Source organism: Lepisosteus oculatus, chromosome 14 (genome assembly GCF_040954835.1).
Source record: "Lepisosteus oculatus isolate fLepOcu1 chromosome 14, fLepOcu1.hap2, whole genome shotgun sequence".
Lineage (NCBI taxonomy): Eukaryota > Metazoa > Chordata > Actinopteri > Semionotiformes > Lepisosteidae > Lepisosteus > Lepisosteus oculatus.
The window spans coordinates 36,322,405-36,344,556 of NC_090709.1; the positions used below are offsets into that span (position 1 = coordinate 36,322,405).

Sequence of the window (22,152 nt, forward strand, 5' to 3'; positions counted from 1 at the left end):
ATTGACTTCATAGATCCAGACGGGTGTGGACCCCAGTGTCCCGACTGCTGGTCAGTACAGATCCCAGGACACTGTGTGTGAGAGTTGGGGTTGTGGACCCCAGTGTCCCGACTGCTGGTCATTACAGATCAGGACACTGGGTGTGAGAGTAGGGGTGTGACCCCAGTGACCCCACTGCTGGTCAGGGGTGTTGCTTAGTCGGGGTTCGGTCTGTACTCCCCAAATTCCCTCTCCTCAGTTGTTTGCAGGTGGGATGAAGTGGGGTCCCTGACTGTAAAGTGCTTTGGAGATCCTTTTAGATCAACTTTCCAGAACCCCAAACAAGAGAGTTTGCTTATGAAAAATAATTTTAAAAGTATTTTTAAATTCCTAAGTGATGAGATATACCAGAAAAGTTCATATCAGGCAGTGCCCAAGACTTCATTCTGCTCTGGTGAGTTAATCATTAACTGAACCCAGTAAATTTATCAAGGGCCACTGAAAGGACAAAGTCCTGCCCTTCAGATCACCAGGAAGAGACGGAGAGAGAGAGATGGCAGAGTTTAGGTGCTTAGTGCCCAGCCCTGGTGAGTTTTCTCTTGTTCTACCTGTCAGAGTGTCGGTAAGGGAGACACTGAGGGTCTCTTCTCTGTCACAGAGCACAGCAGCAGCTGGAGAAGTGTCTTCCTGTCTGCTGAGAGTGTGTTCTGTGTGTCAGACACACGGGTTCTGAACAAGGAGAGAGACAGAAACTGTTTTACTTTCACTTTCTCTTGTTAGCGATCAGAGATCGGTAGTGTAAACTCAAGCTGTTTGGGATTCACTAAATATTTTAATAAGGTGTTTATTTAAGGTAGAATGATATATGTTAAACCTGACTGTGTGCTGATGGTATTGGATTCACACTGTTAGTATTCATGATGCTCAGACACGCTCGGATATGATCGATTCCTGTTTGTTGCTCAGAGGCTATGTTTATTGTACAGTTGATAATACCAGAGAGGAATCAGTACAGATGAACAACAGAGGAATTTATTTGGCCCATAATTAGTAATGATTCCAGGGTCTCATGCAGCTGTTTCTCCTGTCTTGACGGGGCAGCTTGTTCCCTTCCTCAACCCCTCTCTGTGTACAGTAGAGTCCCATGTCCTGACTGGAGGAGCTCATCCAGCTGTGTCTGGAGAGAAGCCAGGGTATCATCTTCAACAACAGGGCTGGGCAGCTTGTTCCCCTCTCCCACCCCCTCTGTGTACAGTAGAGCCTCCCACTCCTGATTTTAAGTCTTAGTGTTGCTTTGAGCCTCAGTGTTAATTCTGAGTAACTTTGAGGTGTCAATATCTAACTGGTCTTTAATGATGACTGACTGTCACTGAGGATGTTGAATATTTTCTTTGTACGTGGTTCCCTATCTTCACCCTGTCAGTGTGGGACACTCCCTTCAGACTAAAGAGACTCAGTTCCTCCAGCTTGTCAGCTTCACTGTTTTTAAACTAACATCATGCTAGTTCTCTTCAGTGTGCATCACAGTAGTTAGTTTCTAAGCGGTTTGAAACTATACAACACACAGATTTCCCAGCCAGGTCGCTGAGTCCCAAACATTTCTGTATGAAGTGTGACATTTTAGACTCACTACTGAAGAATCAGGACGGACTGAATGATTTTACAGTTTTTTACATGTATTTTTAAAATAAGGTGGTATAAAGGTTCATTCTGAACACAGGAGTCCCATATGTGTCTGAACTGCCACTGGACACTCAGAGTGTTAGTGGGACTCTACAGGGCCCTCCTGAAGTATTGGCGCCCTTGGTAAAGATGAGCAAGGAAGACATTGGAAAAATGTCTGTGTTGTTTATCAGATGAGAGAACATCTGGAACTCCTCAGTGAGAGAGTCTGGAGAGACCCAATAGTGCTGTTCATCTGGGGGGACACACTGGGAGACACAACCATTGAGCAGCACATTGAGAGAGGAGGGAAGAAGCTCCAGTATCTGGTGGAGAAGTGTGGGAACAGGTATCATGTTCTCAACAACAAGAACAGGGGTGACTGCACTCAGGTCACAGAGCTGCTGGAGAAGATAGAGGACATGGTGGCAGAAATGAGTGTCTTTCCTTACATGATGGACAGAAAACTTCTGCAGAAGATAGAGAAGAGGAAGTACAGTACTCTCTCTGTACAGCACACTGACACACAGCTCTCTCTCCTACATCACTGAGCCTCTGTCTATGACACACTGACACACAGCTCTCTCTCCTACATCACTGACTCTCTGTATGGCACACTGATACACAGCTCTCTCTCCTACATCACTGACCCTCTCTCTCAAGGTCCTGTAAGAATATTAGTGCGAGTCACGAGTTCACAACAGGAAGAGAGTTTGCTTGGATTCACTGACTGTCCCTTCTGATCCAGGATGATCCACACTTTCTCTAGGAGTGTGATTAGACTTCGATATGAAGTAAGTATTCTAAAATACAGGAAACAGAGGGATCCTGAACACGCAGAGGAACCCAGATGTCTGCACAGCGCGAGAATCACAGTGGACTCTAAACACAGTGAGCAGCATCACACCAGATCCATAACGAGCCCATTATCATGATGATGGTGTCAAAACAGCAGCCAGGTCGTCTCAGAAGATCAGACAGCTGTATTCAACAGTTTGTAGCAACTGAGATACCGAGACAGACTCACGCCTGTCACTCTGTGATGCCCAGCTCTTTCTTTCAACAGGTCCAGCAGCTGAGGAATATTCACCTGGGGCACGTGAGACTGAGGGCTCACTGTCTGTGGGAGATAAGCCTGATGAAGTTAGCAGAACCAAAGTAAGTGTTTGTACCTCCAGGAAAAGTCTTTACCTCCACACTTGTGACATCTCATCTCCCACACTGGAGAAACACCTGAGTCTTTACCTCCACACGTGTGAGATCTCCTCTCCCCCACTGGAGACACACCTGAGTCTTTAACTCCCCACCTGTGAGATCTCATCTCCCACACTGGAGACACACCTGCCTGTATCTTTACCTCCACACCTGTGACATCTCCTCTCCCACACTGGAGAGACACCTGATTCTTTACCTCCACACCTGTGACATCTCCTCTCCCACACTGGAGAGACACCTGATTCTTTACCTCCACACATGTGACATCTCCTCTCCCACACTGGAGACACACCTGTATCTTTACCTCCACACCTGTGACATCTCCTCTCCCACACTGGAGAGACACCTGATTCTTTACCTCCACACATGTGACATCTCCTCTCCCACACTGGAGAGACACCTGTATCTTTACCTCCACACCTGTGACATCTCCTCTCCCACACTGGAGATGCACCTGAGTCTTTACCTCCACACCTGTGACATCTCCTCTCCCACACTGGAGACACACCTGTATCTTTACCTCCACACCTGTGACATCTCAATTCGTTTTCAGGTCCCAGGGAACGTGACTGAATTCACTCCTGAAATAAAATTTCAGAACAGGAAGGAAACCTACAGGTACCTGATATTTTGGTCTTTTTTGCCATCCTTTGCTTAACAAGCAAAAATGAGATTAAAACATAAGAAGTCCTGAACATCACTAAAAGGCATATTTTGAGGCCGAAAGACCTTCAGGACAAACAGAATTCCAGAACACACTGCTCGATGCTACATACAGACCCCTTGTTTGTCTCGTTATTTTAAATGCACAGTTTCCTGTGCTCCCAGTGAGGAGCTGCCAGATGTCTGTTCTGCTCACTTGCATGACAGCGGTCTAGGTAAACTCCATTTCCCACAAGGCCACTGGTCTACTTCCTGTGCCACTCCTCCCTCTGACTCTCTAAGCTGCCCGTCAATCATAATGTCATCCTGGTCCAGCCAAGTATCTTGCAGTATCTCAGCGGAAGCGCTCAGTTGCCATGGCAGTGGACTCGCAGTTTATCTGTATGAATAAAAGTCAGCAGAAGGGATTTTCACAGTCACCTCTTTTTCCAGAGACTCGCTCTCCTGCAACCTGACAGCTTCACGGAGAAATGACACTAAAATAGATACATTGCTTCAGTCTCGCCCATCACTACGGTCTCCTGTGTACTTTCACACCAGACTGAAACTTAAACACTTGGAGCACTCATATCACGTATCATTAGTCCTTAAAACAATAATGAGAGGAATTTAGTAGTTTCTTCTTAGCTAAGGAAGAGGTTAGTGGGGCCAGCAGGGGGCGCTCTCACCCTGCGGTCCATGTGGGTCCTAATGCCCAACTATAGTGACAGGGACACTGTACTGTAAACGGGCGCTGTCCTTCGAATGAGACGTAAAACCGAGGTCCTGACTCTCCGTGGTCATTAAAAATCCCAGAGTGTTTCTCAAAAAGAGTAGGGGTGTAACCCCGGTGTCCTGGCCAAATTTCCCATTGGCCCTTACCAATCATGGCCTCCTAATAATTCCCTATGAATCTATGAATTGGCTACAGTACATCACTCTGCTCTCCTCCCCACTGAGAGCTGGTGTGTGGTGAGCGTTCTGGCACACTATGGCTGCTGTCGCATCATCCAGGTGGGGCTGCACATTGGTGGTGGTGGAGGGGACTCCCCATTACCTGTAAAGTGCTTTGAGTGGAGTGTCCAGAAAAGCGCTATATAAGTGTAAGCAATAATAATAATAATAATAATAATTAATAAGGATAAACATGCCAGACTGCAGTAGGGAAGTGTGGAACCTCAATATTTCTGTGTCTCCAGTGTCAGTGCTGTGTCTTTGTCACACAGTCCTGCCTCAGTTCTCTCTTTGTGTCACTATACTGCAAGCGTAGAATTTCTTTATTTTGTCTCCAGTGTCAATGCCCTGATGTCTGTGGTGTCCCCTGTCTCTGTGGAGTGTTGAAAGTGTGGTGTCCTCTGCCTCTGTGCAGTGTGTTGACAGTGTGCTGTCCTGTTCTGTGCAGGTATCTCTGCCCGTCCGCGGGTCAGTTCTGGTGCCGTGTCACTGGGCTGGTGTTTGTGATGGCGTCGGGGGGCGAACTGGAGTATCAGACCACACACTGGGACATGGGGCTCCTGTCCCCCACTGGCCAGCTTCCTGCAGGACCCCTGTTTGACATCCGCTGCCCCCAGGGGGCGCTGACGGAACTGCAGCTACCTCACTGCGAGATCGATGGCCGTGAGTCTCAGGCGATGTTAACAGTTTCTGTATTGACAGTGAGTACAGCTTCAGCTCAGCTACAGCAGGAGACTCTACCCTCTACCACAGAGTCTGGTGACAATTTGCCCTCTGTGTAACAGTGTGAATGAAGATGAGGTTGCTTCTGGGATATGCTGGACTCATCCCTCTCTCCAGCCTCTGAAATCTGTTCCAATCCATTACTGAACCTCAATCCCAGGGCTTCATTACTGGCCCTTAATTAATCTCAGTTAAAGGCTTCATTACTTTAATTCAGTTATTCATGGCCACCGAAGTCCATGTCACATTGTTAACAGAAATAATCAGTGATCTTCAGCCCTAAGTGTCGTGTCATGTCAGTAGGTTGAAAGATGAGCTGGAATGGAAGTCAATGAGGAGCAGAGCTGGCTCTTGTGAGCCTCTCCATTCCGGCAGTCCTCTACTGTGGACGTGACTGATTGTCGAATCACACTGGAGCCAACGTCCTCAGGTTTAATCAAGACAAGCTCCTCCAGCATTGAGTTGATGGTCTCTGGTTTACAAACCCATCTCACTGACCCGGCACTTGAGGCCTAACTGGCAAATACTAACCAAGGTGGTCCAACTCCACAAAGGTGCTGCACCCACTGCTCTGAGCCCAAAGTCTTATAGCTGAGAGGGATGAGTCCTTGGAACAAACAGGGAACAGCTGGGGTGGAGTCTAGGGGTGTAACTGAATCGTGGGGCTCTTCTACTGGAATGGAAGCTGTGAAGATGTGAGCAGTCTTACAACAAACAGCCAAAGGAATCATGACTCACTCAGTGTCTTCCTGCAGGCAGGAGTGACTTCCTGTCGGTGGCCCATGTGAGCTGTGGTAATCTTGAGGTGCTGTCGCCCCTGGAGGTGACACAGACCCATGTGAGGGTGTCCATCGCCGGCCTGTCCCTGTGGGGCCTCGTGAAGAGCGTGTTCAGATTCAATGTCAAGGGACAGGTGCTGCTGTTCCTGCGGCCGGGGGATGGCGTGAACCTGCTGCCCAAGTTGAATGTGTTTGTGCTCCCTGAGAACGTACTTCTCAGCCAGGTACAGGGGACTTCCTGTCTCTCTGTCTGTCTACCTCCCCAACACTTCCCGTCTCTCTGCCTGTCTACCTCTCCAGCACTTCTTGTCTCTATTTGTCTTTCTCTCCCAACACTTCCCGTCTCTATGCCTGTCTACCTCTCCAGCACTTCCTGTCCCTCTGTCTGTCTCTCCAGCACTTCCTGTCTCTGTCCGTCTGTTTCTCCAGCACGACGTCGTGGCATGTTTCTGTTCCCCCATTCCCAGCAGTGTCACCCTGTCCTCTCCTCTCCTCCACAGGTCACCGAGCAGCAGGACTGCAGCAGCACCCTCATTCAGACGAGCTCAAGCTGTAAACTGACACCGCAGGCGATGTACAGAGTGTCCAGCAGCAGCAAGAAGACTGAGATAATCCAGCCTGAGGTAATGGTTCGCCTGTGACACAGACGGAGATCACTGGCCTTTATGACCCAAACTGCTGAGAGAGCATGAGGGAGAGACTGAAAGATCTAGAGAGAGAGAAGCAGGAAAGACTCGGGTCATGAAAGGATGATCTGAGTATCATCAGTATCATCGAAGCAATGAAACAGGTGGACCCATCCAGCAGATACACAGAGAAAGGAAGGGGCCCGAGTTCTGACACGTGAAGAACACCAGGGGGGGAGAAGGCCAGAGCCTCACCAGGACACTTGGAAAGAGCAGTTCAAGGGACAAGAAGAGAACCAGCCAAGAGCAGCACCTGAAATACCCAGGACAGGAAGAGGATGTGGCCAGTCATGTCAGAGGTCAAGGAGAATTGGGATAGTGGAGAGAGAAGCAGAAAGCAGAGTCACAGAGTCTGTAGAGGGAGTCCAGCTGACTTCATGCTCAAAAAGGATTTGCCTGTGTGACAGACTGCTAGCTCTTTAACACAGCGTTACTGTTGTTCTTCCAGTCCGAGTGCTTTTACTGCAGTTATGGCCCGAATTTCCACCCCACATTCGAGGTGTTCCTGGCCCACGGTGCGATGAGACTGGACCTGGTGTTGCTGAAATGCGCCACAAAGGACGGAGAAAAGAGGGTGTGGAGCCGCATTGTGCAGCTGCCAGGTAACAGATCTACTGAGAACATGGTGGGTTAGAGGTCAGTATGGCCTGCTAGTGAGTGTGACAATCATGCCAGGCAATAGCTGACTTGAGATGCATCTTGTGTGTCCTGTGGGTGAGTAGTGTCTTTATACTGTGTCCTGTGGGTGCTGTGCTGGTCAGGGTGAACATGGCTCTGTCTCTTTCTCTCTCTGCAGTCCCTGCTGTTGAGACCAGGACCCCAAATACTTCTGCCCCTCAGAGTGAGTCCCTCTGTCCTCTTTGAGTATCTAGAGCTGGTTCCTCAGCTGGTTGTGTAGGAGCAGCCAGTAGAAGGGTGTCTGTGTTTGTTTCAGGAATCGCGCTCACCAGCAGCGAAGGGTGGGCAGGAGCCTTGAATGAAGTGATCGAGGAGCTGGAAGCAAACGAGTACAAGAAGCTGAAGAACATTCTGCACCAGAAGGGGATGCCCCGGGGTATACTTGAAGACACCGAGAAGCAGGACCTGGCCCACAGGATCGTCTCCCACTTCGGAACGGAGGTGTCTGTTCACGTCGTTAAGGAAGCCATGGCCAGCATTCCTCGGAACGACCCAGTGATACAAGGATTACTGAAGCCCTTTGTGGAGCAGCTGAGATAGAGAAGGAGCGTAAGGACACCCTGTAGGACTACAGTGTTTCACCATGAGGGAGTCACTCCTGAGGGACACACAGTCGTCCTCTCTTGGCTCACAGCAACGCCCCTGAGCCACACAGAGAGCGTGAGGAAGCTGAAGTGGAAATCTAATAAGTAAATTGATTCTTAAAAATGTAGAGAGCTTTGAAAAAAATATATTGGTGCTTTTAGATAATATATTTCAAGGATGTAACTGCTGTGCTACAGTACGTGCAGAATTTTAGAAAACAGTTCGTCAACAAAGTACACTGTTTAGGTTAGTTTAGAAGACAATGTACCAAAACAATATATGCTGTCTGGGTCATTAGAATTAGCTGAAAGTAACTGATAAGCTTTGAATAACAAATCTAGTTTTTCTTCTCTCGCTCTATGATGTAATCTGTTTTCTCTTAGAGAAAGGGGAAGTTTTAGAAGGGACCAAGTGCTGAACTTTTTTACAGCGCAACGTCTTATAAAAACCCTGTACTGCTTGTAACAAATTGAGTCTCTGGTTGCACTTTGCGAAGTGGCAGCAGGGCTCCCAATATTGCAATATTGAAATAAAGACCTTACTCAGGTGAGAACTCTCTCTTGTGGCTTCCTTGATAGTTATATTTCCATGACAAAGGTCACACAGGCTCCTCTGAGCCTGCACTGATCCAGCCCATGAACACAGCAGAGCTGCCACTCTGTAGCGTGATGCCCTCAGAGCTCGGAGCTCAGCAAGGCTGGGAGACTGTAAGGAAACCAGGACGCTGCTGCTGTGTGTGGAGGTTGTGGACCAGCAGGTGGCGCTGTTCCCTCTGGAGCTCTGTGACACTGTGCTGTTGGAGGTGCTGCACTTCAGATGAAACTTCTGTAGCACCAAGGCGTATCATAAACATTTACCAATAATCTCTGCCCTTGAGTGAACAACAGTCCAGCTCTGCTGAGTCCAGCCCCTGGGAGTGTGTCCAAGGTGGGTTTCTCTGATGAGCATCAGGTCCTGACCCATAACACAAACCAGGGGGTCCATTTTGACATCTCCCGTGACAGGAAATACTCATGTGGACCCATGCTGGTGGGGTGACGGGTCTCCTCTGGAGTTGAGCTCTAGCTGAGGGTAACCGATCAAACATCTGAAAGACGAACAGCCAATGAGGAGCCTGAAGAGCTACACCCGATGATGTCGCAGCCAATCAGCAGATGTGATCACTGGATTTGAAAAGGTACCGAACCTCCGCAGAGACTGAGGGAGAAGCACCAGAAGGAGCTGCAGAACCACCTCCGCAGGATGGAGGAGGAGATCCAGACACGAGAGGAGAAGATCAGAGCGCTGGAGGAGAGGCTGAGGGAGGAGAGGGATGAGGGGAGGAGGAGAGAGCTGGAGGAGGAGCTGAGGAGAGAGAGAGGGGAGAGAGAGGCTGCAGAGAGAGATGGAGGGAGTGAGAGAGGAGCAGGAGAGGGAGAGGAGAGAGAGGAGACACACAGGAGGGAGATGGAGGAGCTCAGGCAGCACTATGAGGAAAAGGCCAGAGAGGAGGCAGAGAGACACGGAGAGACTCTCCAGCAGGTCAGTGTGTCGACAACACAGTTCACTCCAGCAGGACAGGAGCACAGGAGCTGCAGGAGGGAGATCGAGGAACTGAGAGAGACAGTTGAGAGATACAGAGAGAGAATAGAGAGACTCAATTCAGTTGTAGACAGATACAGTAAAGTAGTTTGGTATTTCAGTCCCCCGAAGCAGAAGAGACATACAAGAGATACAGGAGTGTGAATGAGAAGCTGAAGCAGCACAAGAGAGAGAGGCCACAGAAGATGATTGAGAGAAGGTGTTGCTCACTTAAAACATTCTCTAATCATATGAATGTATATCTAACTGATGTATTTAACCTAAATGAAATGAATTATGTTTAAAGAGAACAATAACAGCAGCTTTGCTCCATCCCAGCTTGTATCCAATCACAGCAGCCTCCCATCTGAAGCCCCTCCTTCTTCCCTCATCCCACTTCCTGTTCCTGTGGAGACTCCAACATGGTGGAGATGGTATCTTATCTCAATACTTCTCTTGAAGAAGGCTCCTTTTGCCAGCATTATTGTGTAATGACATGTGATTGTTGAGTTGACAAGTGCCTTGAACGTTTACAGATGAAGGTTTTTCTATTAACTTTAGTCAACTGAATTCCAGCTTTATCATCCTCTGTTGGGAGATGAACATTACCAAGAAAAGGGACAGTACAATAGTGTTACTTTATGTGCTGCATTGAAATGTTGAGATTTAATGTGTATATATACAGTAATTGGAAGAAACTATTGAGATGTTTCACTGTGTATCAAACAGTATTTGTGTATAAAGATCTTTCTCCTGTTTTTATACCTTATCAGTTTAATGGACCAATATTCTTAAGAGACTCATCAGAGAGGCTGGACTCCAGTGTCAGGGGCAGTGAGACTCTACACTTGGCACTATCAGGTGATACAGACCAGCTCAGGGCTGTTAACCCCAGCAGTCTGTAAAGCCTGATAGAGACTCATCAGAGAAGCTGGGCTCCAGAGTCATGGGCAGTGAGACTCTACACTGGGCACTATCAGGTGACACAGACCAGCTCAGTGCTGTTAACCCCAGCAGTCTGTAAAGCCTGATAGAGACTCATCAGAGAGGCTGGACTCCAGTGTCAGGGGCAATGAGACTCTACACTGGGCACTATCAGGTGATAGAGACCAGCTCAGTGCTGTTAACCCCTGTTCTTCTGTCCTTGTGCTTGTGTTACGGTATTAATAAATATTTATATATAAACTACAGGCTCAAAGAAGCTTTGAGAAGCTGGAAGTGACATGAGAAAACAGTTCACAATAATGAAGTTCACTCACATTTAATACAGTCTCGATTTCATAAAAGAACAAGTAATAGGTTTATTCCAGGCTGAAAGAAGAAAGAAAACACAACGTTTCGGCCTTCTTCACACCTGAAACCTGTTACTTGTTTTATCTTGTATACAGTACATATATTTTATTTATTGTTGTCATTCAGTAAAGTGCTTTGAGAACCCACCTTTAAAGGTGCTATATAAAATAAAATAAAGTAGATTATTATAATAATAAAACTCACAGAAACACGACCCGGCGCTTTCATGTCAGCTCTTGCACACCCGTGTGCTTCTGCACCGACAGCTGTCTCCTGTCCTCAGCTCGACCCGCAGACCCGCACGAACTGGACCTGTCGAACCTGCTGTCGGGCTGAAGCGGAATGAATCCGGATCGTCAGCGGCCCCGTGGTCATGGAAACCGGACCGACCGAACTGCCCGCGACTGCCCTCCCCTGCTGGTCTAATAATAATAATAATAATAATAATAATAATAATGACGACCCCGGCCGTCTCTCTCACCCGTGTCCACCGGTCCGGGGAGTTGGAGTCTCTCTGAGAGACGGTCTTTCACTCCGAGTCTCTCCGGGAGCGGGCCCGTCTGTGTCCACCCTCCTGTCGACAGCAGGCCGCTCTTTCCCCTCAGGAGAGGAGGAGCTGGAAGAGGAAGACGATGCAGATTCACGGCTTGGAGTTGGTTTTATTTTTATTTTATTTGTTTTTTAATGGCGCGCTCGCGCGGAGCTCCAGGCGACCGTTAAGAATCGAACAGCCGGCGCGCGCCGGTCCGCCGAAGCAGCGAGATCATTCAAATGTATTATTATTTTTATTATTATTATTATTATTATTATTACTATTATTATTATTATAACATTTGGATCTGGAAGTCACACTCTTCACACCGTATCTCTCCGCTTCTCACCTCAGCGTCTCAGACTCAGTGTTTCCTCTTAGTTTTCATCACACGCTCTTCGGCGCTTATCAAATACATCTCTATATGTGCTTCAGTAACACTGATTCATGACTCGGTGATTTACCAGCACGTACAGGACAATTTGGGAAGATGCTTCCCAGTAAGAATGTTCTCTGCTGTAGGTCTTAATGGGACAGTTTCTAAAACTCCTCAGGACCGGAGGACACGGGTGAGAGAGACGTATAGCATTATTATTATTATTATTATTATTATTATTATTATTATTATTATTATTATTACCCGTACAGAAGCACTCTATCTAGAAGCACTATCTCTCTGTCCTGTGTCCTAACAAACCCCACTAATCCCCCGTGTGGGAAAGAGGACCCGCTCGTCCCTCCTGTCCTGTCTGCTGGTCAGTACAGATCAGGACACTGTGTGTGAGAGTAGGGGTGTGGACCCCAGTGTCCAAGGATGCTGGCAAGAGTTGATCTGGGTATTCTGGTGTTTTATTTTGCTCTTACTGATGAACCTGTTCAGTTCGTGGTTAACTTTATGAATCCACTAGGTGGCGCCAGAGCAGCGTCACAGCGAGGACAGGAAACCCGCCACCTCACATCAGCAGGAAGAGAAGGAGAGAGAGAGAGATGGCAGCGCTCAGCCCTGGTGAGTTTTCTCTTGTTCTGCCTGTCAGAGTGTCGGTAAGGGAGTCACTGAGGGTCTCTTCTCTGTCACAGAGCACAGCAGCAGCTGGAGAAGTGTCTTCCTGTCTGCTGAGAGTGTGTTCTGTCTCTCAGACACACAGGGTCTGAACTAGGAGAGAGACAGGAACTGTTTTACTTTCACTTTCTCTTGTCAGAGATCAGGGATCGGTTCTGTCAACTCAAGCTGTTTGAAATTCACTAAATATAAGGTGTTTATTTAAGGTAGAATGATTGATGTAAAACCTGACTGTGTGCTGATGGTATTGGATTCACAGTGTTAGTATTCATGATGCTCAGACACATTTCCTGTTTGTTGCTCAGGGGCCGTGTTTATTGTACAGCTGATAATACCAGAGGGGAATCAGTACAGATGAACAACAGAGGAATTTTTTTGGCCCATAATTAGTAATGATTCCAGGGTCTCATGCAGCTGTTTGTACTGTCTTGACTGGGCAGCTTGTTCCCTCCCTCAACCCCTCTCTGTACAGTAGAGCCCCATGTCCTGACTGGAGGAGCTCATCCAGCTGTGTCTGGAGAGAAGCCAGGGTATCATCTTCAACAACAGGGCTGGGCAGCTTGTTCCCCTCCCCCACCCCCCTCTGTGTACAGTAGAGCCTCCCACTCCTGATTTTAAGTCTTAGTGTTGCTTTGAGCTTCAGTGTTAAATTCTGAGGAACTCTGAGGTGTCAATATCTAACTGGTCTTTAATGATGACTGACTGTCACTGAGGATGTTGAATATTTTGTATATATATGGCTCACTATCTTCACCCTGTCAGTGTGGGACACTCCCTTCAGACTAAAGAGACTCAGTTCCTCCAGCTTGTCAGTTTAACTGTTTTTAAACTAATATCATGCTAGTTCTCTTCAGTGTGCATCACAGTAGCTAGTTTCTAAGCGGTTTGAAACTATACAACACAGAGATTTCCCAGCCAGGTGGCTGAGTCCCAAAAATTTTTTATGAAATGTGACATTTTAGACTCACTACTGAAGAATCGGGACAGACTGAATGATTTTACAGTTTTTTACATTTATCTAAAAATAAGGTGGTATAAAGGTTCATTCTGAACACAGGAGTCCCATATGTGTCTGAACTGCCATTGGACACTCAGAGTGTTAGTGGGACTCTACAGGGCTCTCTAGAAGTATTGGCGCCCTTGGTAAAGATGAGCAAGGAAGACATTGGAAAAATGTCTGTGTTGTTTATCAGATGAGAGAAATCTAACCTTTCAGTGAGGTTAAATTATTCTAAGAAAAAAAATCCTGATGAAAAATAAACATGTACTATTGAGATAACAGTTAAAATAAACAAATATTTAATATAAATTGTAATAATACAGAATAAGAATGTTTTAAGAATACAGTCTGATTAACATTAACAGAACATTTTTGTATACCACAGAGAATACACAGAAATATAATCTCAATAATCTGTGATTTTCCTCTCACAGGGCAGGGACAATAGAAAAGATATAGAGGAGTTTTTATCGTGAATTTTAAATGGGATGAAGAGTGAAGATATCTGTGATGAGAACTTAATCATGTAAATAATCTGTGATCTTTCTCCCTGACAGGGAGGAGACGGGCTGAATCCCATGAGGCACCACAGCGTCTCTCAGAGATCAGGATCGTGCTGCTGGGGAAGAGATGGTCTGAGAAGAGCTCAGCGGGAAACACCATCCTGGGCAGAGAGGAGTTTGACACTGAGGGAGAACCTCAGGAGTGTGAGAAGAGACAGGGTGAAGTAGCTGGGAGGCAGATCACTGTGGTCAACACTCCAGGCTGGAATGTGTGGCTGATGAGGAATGATCCTCAGCAGATCAGACAGGAGATTGTGTACAGCGTGTCTCTGTGTCCCCCAGGACCCCACACTCTCCTCCTGGTGATTGATCTCGACTCAAACACAGACTGGAGATCAGTGAAGGAATATCTGGAGCTTCTCAATGAGAGAGTGTGGAGACACACAATAGTGCTGTTCACCTGTGGGGACACACTGACACACACAACCATTGAGCAACACATTGAGGGAGGAGGGAAGGAGCTCCAGTGTCTGGTGAAGAAGTGTGGGAACAGGTATCATGTTCTCAACAACAAGGATAGGGGCGGCACTCAGGTCACAGAGCTGCTAGAGAAGATAGAGGACATGGTGGCAGGAAACTATGGGCTGTACTTCACCACTGACATTGACCAAGTATACACTGAACTGGAGACATACAATAGAGAGATAGAGGAGCTGAGACAGAGGTTGGAGGAGAGACAGAGAGAGACAGAGGAGCTGAGACAGAGGGAGGAGGAGAGACAGATAGAGACAGAGGAGCTGAGACAGAGGGAGAAGGAGAGACAGAGAGAGACGGAGGAGCTGAGACAGAGGGAGGAGGAGAGACAGAGAGAGACGGAGGAGCTGAGACAGAGGGAGGAGGAGAGACAGAGACAGACAGAGGAGCTGAGACAGAGGGAGGAGGAGAGACAGAGAGAGACGGAGGAGCTGAGACAGAGGGAGGAGGAGAGACAGAGAGAGACGGAGGAGCTGAGACAGAGGGAGGAGGAGAGACAGAGAGAGACGGAGGAGCTGAGACAGAGGGAGGAGGAGAGACAGAGAGAGACGGAGGAGCTGAGACAGAGGGAGGAGGAGAGACAGAGAGACGGAGGAGCTGAGACAGAGGGAGGAGGAGAGACAGAGAGAGACGGAGGAGCTGAGACAGAGGGAGGAGGAGAGACAGAGAGAGACAAAGGAGATGAGACAGAGGGAGGAGGAGAGACAGAGAGAGACAGAGGAGCTGAGACAGAGGGAGGAGGAGAGACAGAGAGAGACAGATGAGCTGAGACAGAGGGAGGAGGAGAGACGGAGAGAGACGGAGGACCTGAGACAGAGGGAGGAGGAGAGACAGAGAGAGACGGAGGAGCTGAGACAGAGGGAGGAGGACAGACAGGGAGAGACGGAGGAGCTGAGACAGAGTTTGAAGGAGAGACAGAGAGAGACAGAGGTGCTGAGACAGAGGGAGGAGGAGAGACAGAGAGAGACAGCGGAGCTGAGACAGAGGGAGGAGGAGAGACGGAGAGAGACGGAGGACCTGAGACAGAGGGAGGAGGAGAGACAGAGAGAGACGGAGGAGCTGAGACAGAGGGAGGAGGAGAGACAGAGAGAGACGGAGGAGCTGAGACAGAGGGAGGAGGACAGACAGAGAGAGACGGAGGAGCTGAGACAGAGTTTGAAGGAGAGACAGAGAGAGACAGAGGAGCTGAGACAGAGGATTGAGGAGAGACAGAGAGAGACGGAGGAGCTGAGACAGAGGGAGGAGGAGAGACAGAGAGAGACGGAGGAGCTGAGACAGAGGGAGGAGGAGAGACAGAGAGAGACAGAGGAGCTGAGACAGAGGGAGGAGAAGAGACGGAGAGAGACAGAGGAGCTGAGACAGAGATTGGAGGAGAGACAGAGAGAGACAGAGGAGCTGAGACAGAGGTTGGAGGAGAGACAGAGAGAGACAGAGGAGCTGAGACAGAAGTATGAAAGAAGGGAGAGAGAGAGAGAAGAGGAGCTCAGACAGAGGTTGGAGGAGGAGTGGAGGAGAGAAGAGGAGCTGAAGGAGAAGATGAGAAAGATACTGAAGGAAGAGGAGCTGGAGAAAGAGACAGAGGAGCCCAGACTGCCTGTCAAGAGGAGGAACAGTTTGGACATCACCCCTCCTGCCAGTGAGTGTGATTGATGCTGTATTACTGAGTCACTGATCTTACTGGTCACCAAACTGAGAGATTCAACCATCTTGTGTCCTGTTAGGAATTAAAATCATACTGTCCTCCGCTCTGTACTGCGTTACTAACACAGTGGCACACAGATCTGTGTCTGTTTAAATCCTCTGTGCTGTAATTGAACTCTTTTCTCTCAGGGAGATTAGATTTAATCCATCACACAGCAGCTCAGTCTCTGTAATCTGTTCCTCAAGACTGTGGGACCAACACTCAATCAATCAAGGTTTATTGATCGATGCACGAACAGTACAGCACACAGCGGTGTTATCAGCATTGAAATCTGCGAGCTCGTTAAAGGCTCGTTAAGAGGGATAGAAGAGTTGGAGGACAGGAATTTATAGGGGTTAACATTGGGATACAACAGATTACACAATTGCAATTCACAGATTGTGTGGGAAGTAACACAAGGATAGGAGGTATTTGGGTGTCCTGACAGTGGTAGGGAACAGGGTAGGAGGTATTGAGGTGTCCCGACAGTAGTAGGGTTCAGGGTAGGAGGTATTGAGGTATTTGGGTGTCCTGACAGTAGTAGGGTACAGGGCAGAAGGTATTTAGTGCTCTTCGTAGGTGTCCTGAGAGTGCCAGTGCCCCCTGTCAGTTCAAGGAGGTAACTGCAGGTGTCTGCTGTGGTTGGCTGTTCAGCAGTCTTACTGCCTGGGGGAAGAAGCTGTTCTGACACCTGGTGGTCTTGGTCTGATACTTCAGTACCGTTTTCCAGATGGTAGTAGAGAGAGCAAGTTGTGTTTAGGGTGACTGGGGTCCCTGAGGATGGACCTGGCCTTCTTGAGGCATTAACACAGTAGATATCCTCTGTGTTCAGTAGCGCAGCCGTTAGTGTTCTGAGCCAGTGTCACCACCCTCTGGAGGACCCTGAGCTTGGTGATGAACCTTGAGGGTACGATGGTGTTGAATGCTGAGCTGTAATCAACAACAACATTCTCACATACGTTTCTCTTTCGTCCAGGTGGGAGAGGGCAGTGTGTAGACCAGGGGCGATGGCCTCCTCAGATGATCTGTTAGTGTCAAAGGCAGCTCTGAAGTCCAGCAGGACAGGAGTGGGTGAAAGAGCCCATCAGCAGATCATTAGAACCCCAGACAAGAGCTGTTTCTGTACATCAGTCTGAAGGACTCGTCACAGCTTGTCTACAGATCAGCGAGTCTGTGACTGAACAGCAGCAGCCTGTTGTAGAATCTGTGTCAAACAGGGTGAGATGGAGAATTACTGAACAGAGTGAAATACCAGCAGGATGATTGCACTGGACTGCACACTCTCCTAGAGTGCTGTTCTTCACTGGGGTGAAGAGATTATCTCTCCTTCTTCAATTAATGTCTTTCTACACTCTGCCCCTGTAACAGTACAGTACTGCAGCATGACTGTTGTTGCTTGAGGCCAGTATATAAACACAGACTTTTCAGATGAAACTTGAGTCACTTTGAAAAAATAGATCTGACACAAGGAAAAATCATGATCATCAGGTAAAACTGTAGTTAGCTGATACTCAAGGTTAATTCCCAGATGTTCATTCTGTAAGATTCCTTCATAATGACTTTTAAGTTTTGTCTCTTGAGCAAACTGAACCCCTCTTACCTGTGGAGAGGTTGGTCTCCTCTCATGCGTAACCTCCCTGATGCTCCTGTCTCTTCTCCTGTTGCAGTGAGTGAAGTCGAACCCAGACTCCAGCCCCACCCCTCTGAGCTGAGACTGGTGCTGCTGGGCAGGACTGGTGCTGGGAAGAGCGCAGCAGGAAACACCATCCTGGGCTCAGAGGAGTTTCCCTCTGAAGCCAGCAGCTCCGCGGTCACTCAGGAGAGCCGGAAGAGGACAGGACAAGTGTCCGGGAGACGGGTGACTGTGGTGGACACTCCAGACTGGCTCCACGCCGGACTGTCTGAGGGGGACAGGAGACGGGATGTGGGGCTCTGTGTTAACCTGTCTGCCCCGGGACCCCACGCCTATCTCCTGGTGACCCCGCTGGGCCGATCCTCAGGGGAGGAGAAGAGGACACTGGAGACAGTCCTGGAGATATTCGGGGAGAGGGCCCTGGGACACACCATGGTCCTGTTCACCCACGCTGATGAGCTGACTAGCAGGACGCTGAAGGAGTCTGTGCACACAGGCAGCAGGGAGCTCCAGTGGCTGCTGGAGAAGTGTGGGAACAGGTATCACGCCCTCAACAACAAGGACAGGGGCAGCACTCAGGTCACAGAGCTGCTGGAGAAGATAGAGGAGCTGGTAGCAGGAAACAAGGGCAGCTACTACAGCACTGAGACGTACCAGGAGGCCGAGTCCCAGATCAGACAGAGGCAACTGCAGATCCTGAGGGACAGAGAGGAGAGCAAACAGAGGGAGGAGGAGAGACTGAGGGAGAAGCACCAGAAGGAGCTGCAGAACCACCTCCGCAGGATGGAGGAGGAGATCCAGACACGAGAGGAGAAGATCAGAGCGCTGGAGGAGCAGATAGCAGAGCTGGAGGAGAGGCTGAGGGAGGAGAGGGATGAGGGGAGGAGGAGAGAGCTGGAGGAGGAGCTGAGGAGAGAGAGAGTGGAGAGAGAGAGGCTGCAGAGAGAGGTAGAGGAACTGAGAGAGGAGCAGGAGAGGGAGAGGAGAGAGAGGGAGGAGACACACAGAAGGGAGATGGAGGGGCTCAGGCAGCACCATGAGGAAAAGGCCAGAGAGGAGGCAGAGAGAGACAGAGAGACTCTCCAGCAGGTCAGTGTGTTGACAACACAGTTCACTCCAGCAGGACAGGAGCACAGGAGCTGCAGGAGGGAGATCGAGGAGCTGAGAGAGACAGTAGAGAGATACAGAGAGACAATAGAGAGACAAAACACAGTGATAGACAGACTCACTGTGTGGCATCAGAGACACACAGGAGATACAGGAGAGTGATTGAGGACCACAAGCAGCACATCGAGAAGAAGTCACAACATAGTCTCACACACAACCTGAAGGCACTCAAGAATACAAAACCCTCAGACACATAGAGAACACACACAATGAGCAGACACACACAGCCCGCAGACACACACAGCCCACAGACACAATGAGCAGACACACACAGCCCACAGACACAATGAGCAGACACACACAGCCCACAGACAGGAGAGAGAAACAGACAGGAGATCGAGGAGCTGAGAGAGAGCTGAAGACACTGAGACAGGAGCAGGAGAGGGAGAGGAGGAGCTCAGGCAGTGTTATCCGAGTGACAGAGAGACACAGAGACACTGCCGCAGGTCAGTCACTGATCCACACAGTCTTTCCCAGCGGGAGAGGAAGATACTTCCTGGACACAGAGTGAGGACTTTCCACTGAAACACTGATCTCTTCCTCGTAAGAGATCCGACTCACTGAAAACCAGCCCTTAGTGTCCCATGTGAAGAAAACTAATTTTAAATAATGTTCTATTTTGATCATGTTTGTATTTTGCTATTCTTTGTGTATCTATATAAATGTCATGAATACTTTTGGATATAATTCTGACATTGTATATTTGTATGTAACAGAATATATTGTAGCATTTACAGGTTCTTCTCAGGACAAAGGACCAGTGGAGACGCAATAAACGAACCAGGCTTTATTCTTTATCAACCACAGAATATACACACACATGACGGAACACACACACATCTTTAGGGTGGTAATTACTTAACGACTTAACAACAAGCTATACAGTACACTTATAAGACACTACTATGACATTATTTACACAGGTAGGGTCAGCCGCTGGTCATCGTGCTGACCCTCAGACTCTCCCTGGCTACAACTCCCAGCATGCCCAGCGGTACTATGAGCGCCTAGGGGCGCTTCCTCCTCCGTACCATTACAGTACAGTATGTGTATCTGTGTATATGTGTACTTTATTCTCCTGAGCCCATAATCAAAGAGCAGAACCGGCTCGTCCGGCAACTGGGACTTTATATCTCGTAACGGCGACTTACAATCTCAGAATCGCGACTTTATTTCTGGTCATTGGGACTTTATATCTCGCAATTCCGAGTCAGAAAAGTCATAATTTCGAGATCTAAAGCCGAAACGGCGAGAAACCGCGGCGCGTTTTTTTTTCTTTCCACTCCCTGGCGGACACGGCTTCCACAGAGGAGGGAGAGAAATGGACTTTAATGTTTTTATATCGACTTTATTCTCCTGAGCCGGTAATCAAAGAGCAGAACTGGCGCCAAAACCCGCTTCCGGCTCGTCCTCCGGGTGCCGCTGCGGCGCCGGTTGCTAAGCGACGCTCCGAGCCCGAGCGCTCGAGCTCCTCTCGGGGCGGTTTTATTCCCAGCTGAGGAGCCGCTCCTGTCCTGGAAATCCCGGGAAGGACTGGGACTCCCCTCCTGTGGGCTGGGAGGCTCTTCCCGGGTGTTTCCGCAGACGAGGGGAGTCCTGGTGTCCTGGGAAAAGGCCCCCTGTGCTGCGGGCGTCTCCGAGAGAAACGGGCTGTTTGTGTGGGAAGATGCTCTTTCCTCAGGAGGGGAAGAGCCGAGCGGGAAGGAAAGTTCTGGAAGTGCGTCTCCTCTCCGGCTGCTCCAGTCCCAGTGACGGCGACACCGGGACAGGACAGAGGGACGAGCGGGTCCTCTTTCCCACACGGGGGATTAGTGGGGTTTGTTAGGACACAGGACAGAGAGAGAGAAAAGGACACCAGTGGGAGAGAGTCCTGAAGCTCTCAGGTCTGGTCTTGATCCGGGTTGGTCCCAGTCCCAGTTTACACTGGTTTACAATGTGGGACTTCTGCCCTGACACGACCCCACAGGTGTGTCTCCACAGGAGACGGGAGTCCTGTAACGTGTAACCCTACAATATTTGATCTCCTGACTGTCTGTTATTCTCCCCAGTATAATCCTCTCAGTCTGGTATGAAATACCAGCTCCTGTCAGTCAGCTCTGTTACAACAGGCAGGATCCCTTTAGTCCTGCAGGGCTTGATTCCGATTTTTATTCAACTACTTCTCTCATAATCACCTTTGTTTTCCAACAGCGTTTCTGTATCATTCTAAAGAAGCGAACAGTAGGTTGGGGGGTCGCTGGTGCTGGTGTCTGTGTGTGTGGAGTCTGCGTGTTTCTGTTGGCAGTTGCTGGTGCTGGTGTCTGTGTGTGTGGAGTCTGTGTGAAATGACCGCTATCCTTCCTGACGGTTTGAGATCAACAGCGCAGCCTGACGGTCCTGCTGTCTCGACCCGGTCCACTCTGTCGGTATCGAACCAGGGAGCCACGAGCTGGATCGGCCAGATTTAAACCGGGTCAGAACTGGGTCACTGTTCCTGAAAGCACACACAGTAGGTGGGCAGAGACGGGGGGGTCAGGTGTCATTTTACTGAGGGGGGATATGGGGTGCCGTCACCTGCAGCCCTTCACTCTGCTGTTGGGACATGCTGGGAATGACACCCACAGGGTTCAACTCGCTCGTTAATTAGTCGGTTGTTAATTCATCCCGGCTTCATCAGCAGTTTCCTGAGAGGAGCCAGGGTATCGGCTTGTTCCCCCCTCCTACCCCTCTCTGTGTACAGTAGAGCCTCCTGGGCAGCTTGTGAACCCCGGGTCAGTCACTCAGAGGGCTTATAACAACCCTGCCCGGGGAGGAGGGCTAACGAGAGCGTCACTCGAGTGTCCCTTATGTCCATTGGAGGAGAGGGCAGAGGCGGGACGTCACTCCACCGAGGTGGAAGCCCATTGGCTGAGAGGGGACAGGGGGGCGGTCCCTGCGAGAACTCGGGGCAGGTGCGCGTCTCGTTTGAAGTTTGAATTCCTAACGGTCGCGCTTCCCGCCTTTCCCGCCGTGAGGGCTCCTGCCCCGCCGCGGTTTCCCGAGTTTGACCTTATTTTATCATTAATAATTGGTTTTAGTCAGCTTTTTATTAGAATATACAAGCTTTCTTCTTTCCCGCCCTCATGTCTCTGCGTCGCCTAGCTGAAGCCACAGGTCAACCGCGATTTGAACACGTTTCAATTCGTGTGTTTTTTAATAATAATGTCGTCTAGAGCAGCAGTTTGTTCTTCACGGACGTAGATATCGGCGTCAAAGGAGTGGAATAGTGTGCGTTTGCGTCAGGGTAATCAATATCAAATGCTATCAA

The 22,152-nt window shown here is 49.0% G+C and overlaps 2 protein-coding genes across 2 annotated transcripts; both read left to right on the forward strand.

The window, feature by feature from the left end:
* The first annotated feature begins 498 nt into the window (after nucleotides 1–498).
* Nucleotides 499–8,374, forward strand: LOC138242726 (NACHT, LRR and PYD domains-containing protein 1-like). Its single transcript, XM_069198280.1, has 9 exons — nucleotides 499–566; nucleotides 2,708–2,799; nucleotides 3,410–3,474; nucleotides 4,901–5,115; nucleotides 5,931–6,178; nucleotides 6,455–6,577; nucleotides 7,089–7,242; nucleotides 7,437–7,481; nucleotides 7,575–8,374. Exons 1-9 carry the CDS (start codon nucleotides 533–535, stop codon nucleotides 7,856–7,858), a joined length of 1,260 nt encoding a protein of 419 aa, XP_069054381.1. The 5' UTR covers nucleotides 499–532; the 3' UTR covers nucleotides 7,859–8,374.
* A 6,533-nt stretch (nucleotides 8,375–14,907) lies between these two features.
* Nucleotides 14,908–19,530, forward strand: LOC138243452 (trichohyalin-like). Its single transcript, XM_069199081.1, has 2 exons — nucleotides 14,908–16,021; nucleotides 17,734–19,530. The coding sequence occupies exons 1-2, from the start codon at nucleotides 15,067–15,069 to the stop codon at nucleotides 18,966–18,968; spliced, it is 2,190 nt and encodes a 729-aa protein (XP_069055182.1). The 5' UTR covers nucleotides 14,908–15,066; the 3' UTR covers nucleotides 18,969–19,530.
* Nucleotides 19,531–22,152: the final 2,622 nt, after the last annotated feature.

Coding starts and splice junctions, on each gene's coding strand:
- LOC138242726 (XM_069198280.1), top strand. CDS start 533: ATGGCAGAGTTTAGGTGCTTAGTGCCCAGCCCTG. Junction 5,116..5,930: donor TCACTGCGAGATCGATGGCC/GTGAGTCTCAGG, acceptor GTCTTCCTGCAG/GCAGGAGTGACTTCCTGTCG. Junction 7,243..7,436: donor CCGCATTGTGCAGCTGCCAG/GTAACAGATCTA, acceptor CTCTCTCTGCAG/TCCCTGCTGTTGAGACCAGG.
- LOC138243452 (XM_069199081.1), top strand. CDS start 15,067: ATGAGACAGAGGGAGGAGGAGAGACAGAGAGAGACAGAGGAGCTGAGA. Junction 16,022..17,733: donor GGACATCACCCCTCCTGCCA/GTGAGTGTGATT, acceptor CTCCTGTTGCAG/TGAGTGAAGTCGAACCCAGA.